The sequence below is a fragment of the Notolabrus celidotus genome, chromosome 18, assembly GCF_009762535.1.
Source record: "Notolabrus celidotus isolate fNotCel1 chromosome 18, fNotCel1.pri, whole genome shotgun sequence".
Taxonomy (NCBI): Eukaryota; Metazoa; Chordata; class Actinopteri; order Labriformes; family Labridae; genus Notolabrus; species Notolabrus celidotus.
In genome coordinates this window covers 3,823,842-3,831,594 of record NC_048289.1, presented here as the reverse complement: position 1 = coordinate 3,831,594, position 7,753 = coordinate 3,823,842, and the positions used below count along the sequence as shown (strand labels likewise).

At 41.8% G+C, this 7,753-nt stretch overlaps 1 protein-coding gene across 1 annotated transcript in view; it reads right to left on the bottom strand.

Moving 5' to 3' along the window:
- Positions 1-367: 367 nt before the first annotated feature.
- The window catches only part of LOC117830477 (nuclear mitotic apparatus protein 1-like), a 24,672-nt gene continuing 17,286 nt past the window's right edge, over positions 368-7,753 (bottom strand). The window contains exons 5-6 of the mRNA XM_034708616.1: positions 4,481-4,493; positions 368-488 (exon numbers count right to left, since the gene is read on the bottom strand). Coding sequence (XP_034564507.1) covers positions 368-488; positions 4,481-4,493 — 134 coding nt within the window. The remainder of the gene's footprint in view (positions 489-4,480; positions 4,494-7,753) is intronic.

Below are 7,753 nucleotides of genomic sequence, written 5' to 3'. Positions count from 1 at the left end.
GGCTCTGACTCCCTGATCAGTTTCAGGAGAGGAAGCTGCTTTCCTCATTTATGAGAGCAGGCAGCAGTGGTTGCCAGTTTAAGGAAAAGTAATAAAGGATCTGCTGCAGAAACAAAAACTGGATCGATTTCTTCTGAAGGCGTAATAAATCATTTCTATATTATGAATAATTATAATTTTTAGTGAGTAAAACTCCCAGTGGTTCTTAAAGTTTCTTTTGAGGTCAGATAGAAAGAGACAGAAGAATCAAATGGGTTCAAATAAAACTGTAATCTTCTCACGTTTCTCTTATGTCAGCCGTCTGTCTCCTCTTCTCTCGTCCTCCTCTCCTCCAACATTGTCCAGGCAACATACAGACAGAACTGGGTCATGGAGAACCTGAGGCCAGCAGCTCTCGTTTCTTTACCTCCAGAGTCAGGACCTCAAGACTTGAACGGGATTCAAACATCAAACTTTGCCTCTCAGCTGGTCGGCAGAGCTGCTCCCACCTAACAGAGCGGTTCATAGACATGATGAGTTTGGGACACACTCGTGGGTCGATAACACACTTTTCCAACAGTAGCTAAAAGTGTTCATTTGATCTCAGTGTGTTCATGTGGGTCAGAGTAGTGGAAAGCTTTGCTCTTGGATGTATAAACTTGATCAGTGCTGCATTCAAAGAGCCAAACACTTACCGACTTCAAAGCTTCAAAGGTTTTCATTGAAAGTAGAAAAGAAAAACCACTTTCACAACTCTATGACAGAGTACAGCGTGGCTGTTCTGTATCCAGTAATCACCTCAGAGTTATTGATCCAACAGTGGCTCTTTGTTACGGCTGCATTCTGGAGTCTAAGTCGCCTCTAATTTGGCTTAACATCAAAAAGAATTAAAGTCATTGTGGGAGGAAAATGAATTAGGTATATTACACTCATGAAAAACTGGTAATGCCAATGCAGAAGTGTTAAAAACTGCTGTTCATCGAGCGTCCACTTGAGGCTGGCTGCAGAAACACAGGAAACCACATACACACCCATTCAAAGAAGACGATCTTTACAGCAGAATAAACATGTTTACAGCCTGGTACAAGAAACTGTTAAGGTCTGAAGAGCTCATTTCTCGATCAGCACACACTGTACGGGGGGTGAAGTTTTTTTATAACTCGTTATTTTTTAAAATATTAAACTTACGAGTTTTGCCCAAATATGGGCATGGCTGACTTGATTGACAGGTGGTAACCAAGCTTGCCGGATCCGGCCCTGGTGGTGAGGCTGTCAGCAGTGTGACTGCCCCCTGGTGGCTGGCTGCAGTATAGGTCAAATTAATGGGGGAGCAGTCAAACTTTAAAAAATTAATACACGTGGTACGAAGTAGTTAGTATTTGACTGTTTTGTGTCCAAGGCCTCTTTTTTCTGAAAAGTTTATTTTTCGTTAGTTATTAGAGTTTAAAAAATGGGGTTTTACTTCCAGGTTTCCTTTGATTCACAGCCGCCGTAGAACGAAACTTCAAAGGGCACACAGCGTCTTGTGACGTTACGCTGTAAGGCGGAGCTTATTACAAAGGCTTCACAGGCTCTGGCTGCACAATGGCTGCGCCCAGGAGAGGGATTTTTTGGCTTCAGAACTGTACAATGGGAAGAGGCGGAGCAACGCTGTCCATTTTTATTTACAGTCTATGGTGGTAACACTGTAGCTGTTAGCGAAAAGGCTCAAAGCCCACCTCTTTAACTCACACTAGCTCGACAGAAGTTCGGTTGAGTTCAGCATTTCCAATATGGCACCTGCCAAAGATCAGCTTCACAACTGGTCTTCAGGAAAAGATGGGTGACGTCACGGAGACTACGCCCATTTATTATACAGTCTATTGTCTCAACACAGAACAACATTATCATGACGACTACGAGAACAAAATTCCCTCCTAAGACACTCTGCCTGGTCTCTGTTAGAGAAATGTTTGGCTCATCAGCGGGGATGGAAGACGTTCTAAATTCTTGCCACAACTACCACAACTTTACCCGGTCGCTTATAAAGAGGCGAGCAGCAGGTCTTTCATCTCCACCTGAGCTTGATCTGAGGGTCCTGCAGCTGCCTCTTCTTTTCGTTGACTTTTTGGCTCTGACCAACGACTTCCTCTGACCGACTTTAGCCTGTGCAGTAGGCTACTAGTATCTCAGTATCTCTGTCTTTTCTCTTAAACATTTGAATCTTTGTTTTTTTTGCATTATTCTGTTTGTGTGTTCTTGGCATTCTTCTACAAGAGGCTGATTCTTTGACGTCTTACCTCCGTTTTTAGATTTATTTATTAGGACAGAATGTCTAAAGAACAATCTGAGATATTGAAACATGCTGACAGCCAACCACAAAGAGGATTTTATTTGTGTTGGATTCATTTATTATTCGTCCTGTCCCCGTGCAAATTAAATTTAAAAAGTCTGTGGTCCCAGAACAGTAAATCAAATACACCCTGACACACAGCCCTTGATGGTTACCGCACACACAGATGGTCTCAGTTTCTGTGTTGTTGGAATAAAACAGAATATCCTAAAATGTCACGACTTATTCTGCTACACATTTTACATGACACCATGCAACAAAAGTCTGCCTGAATAGTTAATTTCCTGATCGGCACATAATGTATACATTGGTTTTTTATAACTCAGCAGTTTAGAAGATATCTATATTACGAGTTTTGCATATTGAGAGGCGCAGACAGGTGGGAACACTGTAGCTGTTAGCAAAAAGGCTAAAGACCAGCCTCTTCACCTCACACTAGCTTGGACAAAAGTTAGGTTGAGTTCAATATTTCCAATATGGATGGCAGACAACTTCCTTCAACTCAATGACAATAAATCAGAAATAATTCTTAATTATGCCTTGACTACTGCAACTCACTATACACCTGTCTTAACTAGAAATTAAGGTTGTAACGATTCATATACTACATCAATGTATTGATTTATATTCCTATGATCCGACTACATCGATCTGTGCTCGGCAAGTTGGCCTTCCAGACGACATATATGGATCTAACATCGTTTTAAAAGGTAATAAATCGATTGTATCCATACTAGGAAATAACACATAACACACTTTATATGGATGTGTTTTTTTTTACACTTTTAATGATAAAGACGTTAAACGTTACTCAATCCAGGCTGCCTGTCTGTGACGTCATCGCCACGCGCCAGCAGACAACTAAACAAAGCATGGCGGACGGCAGAGGAGAAGCCAGCAAGCCAGAAATGATGAAGCCACCATTGTGGTCCAGCGTGTGGAAACACTTTGGCTTTTGCAAAGACGGAGATGTTCTAAATAAGTCACTCGCTGTTTGTAGGATATGTAAAGGTCAAGTAAAGTTACCACGGCAACACCCCAAATCTATCAAACCACCTACTAAGGCGCCATGGGATTTCACACAACACCGACCGTCCAGGCTCGTCTTGCAGCGTTCCCACTGCAGCCGCAGCGCAAGGTAACACCAGCTCTGCAGAAGCCTCAGGCCTCGCCAGCATGGTTAGTCAGAGACCAGGCCAAAACTCGGCTAGCCATTAATTGTTGTTTACTTGTTTGTTCATATCCATAATTAATTAATACCTGATTCCCTTACAAGAAACAACAGGAATCTAGGACTTGTTTGTAGACCAACAGAAAGTGACTCAGTGGCTCAGACAAGGTGCTTTGTTTTACCACTTGTAGTCATCTTTACATCATGAGGCATAACCTGTAAGGATTTGAAGCATGTTTTCTTTCCCCTCAAAGAGTAAAATGCTGACCTATGTGTGGAGGTTTGTGTAAAAAAGTAACGTGTGTGCTGAGCATGCTGGGATATCCTCCTGTTTCCATATATAGAGATAAGTCTGTGAAAGAATGACGGCGTTGCAGAGATCATGCCACAGTAAGGCTGCATGTTCTCTTAAGACAGAATATAATACAACACATGGCTGTGTGGGAGAACTTTACATACTTGGCTGTATAGTGCACATGAAATGCAACAAACATTCATAAGAGGCTTACAGTCAGGAGATCTGAGTAATCTGGAGCCAGTATTGCATAAAATAGGGTGATTGGTCTGAAAACTCTTTTAACATTACGCAGAGAGTGGAGTGAGGCTTCACTGTGACTCAGCAGACAGACAGACTGGAACTGTCAAATTTAAATCTGCACAGGATCTCGTCTCCACACACCTGTCTATAGTTCTGATCAGTCACATAAGAACCAGTTTGGATCTAAAATCTGTCTCCGGAAGCATTTCTTTAAAGATTCAGATTTCATATTCATTCAGAGTTCATATCCTGCAGCCGTACTGAAAAACAACCTGAACACACTTCTGCAGCGAGGATCCACAATGTCTGGCAATTTCCCTTGTCTTACAGGAACCATTCATGGAGGACAGAGACTCAACTCAGATGACCTTTTGAAATGTCTCTCTGTGATGACACACTCAGTGAAGACTTATCTGAAAGGTTGCACATTGTTTTCCAAATCAAATGCTTTGTTTCTGACCTTGAGACTGGATCTGAAAACAGACACGGGAGAATCGTTCGTGATGCAGACATCTTCAATTCACAAAGCTCACGACTTCTGGGTGCATTTATTCAGAAGTATAGTCGTGTAAGCGCACATGTATTTATCCTCATATCCTCATCTCCTTGCCAACTTATTCAATATAAACACAGACTATTCAGACATCTGGATTTAAGGGTAAATCCATTCCTTCCTCCTTAACTCTCGGCAGTGTCCTCAGTAAGTCACCTTGTGTCCTGGGAGAATCTTCCTCGGCCTCTTAGCGCTGCCCTTGTGAAGTTATCTGCTGTTTGCAGAAAAGGGCATCATCCAGGTGGTTCGGATACCTCTTGTCTTAGTCTTGCAGGACCTGATTTGAAATATTCCTTAGGCCTGCTTCAGGATCTGCAGAGCCTTGTGGTTCTGTTCAATAGTGTTTCCACTCCAGACAGCGACACTGCCCTCAGGACAATCTTGATTGTTCAGGAGTAGGATTTCAGTTTTTAGAGGGAACACCTGAAATGTACCCAGAAGTCTGATGTGATGCAGGGTCAGGGTTAGGTCTAGGTCTAGACTGTATAAATAATGGACGTAGTCTCCGTGACGTCACCCATCTGTTCCTGAAGCGTTGATTTGAAGCCAATCATTGGCGGGAGCCATATTGGAAATGCTGAACAATACTTAACTACTGAGAGCTGGTGTGAGGTATAGAGGCGGGCCTTTAGCCTTTTCGCTAGCAGCTACAGGGTGCCGGCCTGTCAATCAAGTCAGCCATGTCCTTATTTGGGCAAGACTCATACATTTTATAACTTCAAAAATGAAGAGTTATAAAAAAATTCACCCCTAGCACAGTGTGTGCTGATCAATAAATGAGCTCTTCAGCCCTAAACTGTTTTTTGAACCAGGCTGTAAACATGTTTATTTCTGTTTAAAGATTGTCTTCTTTGAATGGGTGTGTACGTGGTTTCCTGTGTTTCTGCAGCCAGCCTCAAGTGGACGATTGATGAACTGCAGTTTTTAACACTTCTGCATCAGCTTCATATTTTAAGACTGGAGGTTGCCGCCTACTTTTTCACCATTGAGATGAAACACAGTGACTTGATCAGTCTCCTCGAGGGTGTGAACACCAAGGTTCTTAAAAATTAGCTCAATACAAATCTACAAATAATGACAACAGCAGAACTAAAACGTATCACAGTTTAGTGGTTAAAAAGATTCCTAAAGTTATATCACAGTTACCTGATGGATAAAATAACTTACTCTCTGAGACTCCAGAAGAGCACATTTTTCAAAAGATGGAGCTGTGCCATCTCCATACTAATGCAGTGAAGTGTTTTGAATTCGCCTACACACTGAATAATACCTGTCTCTGCCCGCAAAACATAACAAACCTCTTATATATACACACAAAAATACACACAGATATCTATCTATCTATCTATCTATCTATCTATCTATCTATCTATCTATCTATCTATCTATCTATCCATCTATTTCATTCAGTGGCCTTAATCCTTTTCCAAACTCTCAGCACTCGTTACAAGTAGTTCAACTTTGATAACACATCCACGCTTGTCAAATTCACGTCAAAATCACGGACCAATCAGAGTCAAGAAGAGGCGGGACTTCAGATATCAACCATGTCAACAACAATTGCAGAAGTCCATATTGTGAAACTAATTGCACTCGTTTTTTTGAGGCACAATTTCTAGTTTTAGAGTTGCTGCTGATGCTACCCCACCATTTCTGTCATCTGTTTTTAAGTTGTTTTTACAAAATGCTGATGAATAAAAAGCAAATATAAAGCACACAGAGCATTCAAACCATAGATTGTATAAATAATGGACGTAGCATCCATGATGAAACCCATCTGTTTCTGAAGCACTGTTTTGAAGCCAATCGTCGGCAGCCATGTTGGAAATGCTGAACACAACCAAACTTCTGTGGAGCTACTGTGAGGTACAGAGGCGGACTTTGAGCCTCGTAGCCAACAGCTACAGTGTTCTCGCCTGTCAATCCAGTCAGCCGTGCCTCTAATTATGAAAAAATTCACCCCTGTACAGTGTGTGCCGATCAAGAAATGAGCTATTCAGACTGCACTTGTATTCTGAACCAGGCTGTAAACATGTTTATTTCTGCTGTAAAGATCATCTTCTTTGAATGTGTGTGTATGTGGTTTCCAGTGCTTTTGGAGCCAGCCCCAAGTGGACACTCGAGAAACTGCAGCTTTTAACACTTCCTCATGGGCTTCAATTCTCGTGGCCAGAGGTTGTCGCCTGATTCAAACGGACTTGATGGTCACTGAGAGGAGCGGAAGTGACGCAGGACAATATTCATAAAGTAGCAGCAGTAAGCACCAGTGAGAGGCGCTCTGAATTGAGGGGCACTGGCATGAGGTCTTAATAGGATGAGGCCTTAGGGGGCGTTTCCACTGCCGGTGTTTTTTATTCAAACTTAAAGTGATTCAGCGCTCAGCCCAAAACTGCTCTCGCAGCACACTGAGCGCTCTCAGTTGAAAATAGTCCAACTTTTAGAACACCGCCGCACTCATCAATGTCACTTCTTGATCACCGACCAATCAGAATCAAGAAGGGGCGAGACTTCTGCAATCATCTTTGTCAACACCATGGCGGAGGTCCGTGCGTAGGAGAAATGTTGTCACACTTGTTTTGTCGAGATATAATTTCCTGGTTTAGAGCTACTGCTGACGCTCTGACACGATTTCTCTTAATTTTTTTCTTTTTGAGTTTCATGTTAAAATGTTATTGAATAAAAGCAAGTATGAAGCATGCAGAGCATTTTAAAACAGACCTAACGGGACACGAAAGTTACTTTTTTTGGTATTTCGTTACCTAGTAACAATAAACGCTGGTGATAAACACTGAAATCGAGGTTATGGGCGCTCCCAGCGCAAACAACGGCGGCAGTGAACACGCCACCCTACCCTTTTCCTTAAAACACAAGTTCCCTGTGTTTACTCCACATTAGGATGAAGCCTAGATCAGGGGTTTCCAAAGTTGGGGACAGGACCACGTGGAGGGTCACAAAACATCTTCCAGAAGTTGTTTTGTTTTTTAGTTATCTAAAATTTTAGAATTTACCCATTATGGTAAAAATATCAACAAAAATAGCAGTTTCATGTTGAATTTAAATTTAGATTTTAAATACAAATTGTTTTCATCAGTTTTCTGCCTTTCTGTTCTGTTAGATGACTCCCGAGGTTAGTGTTAGTTAACAGTTAATCAATAAAAGCATCAGTAGTGTAATGACCCC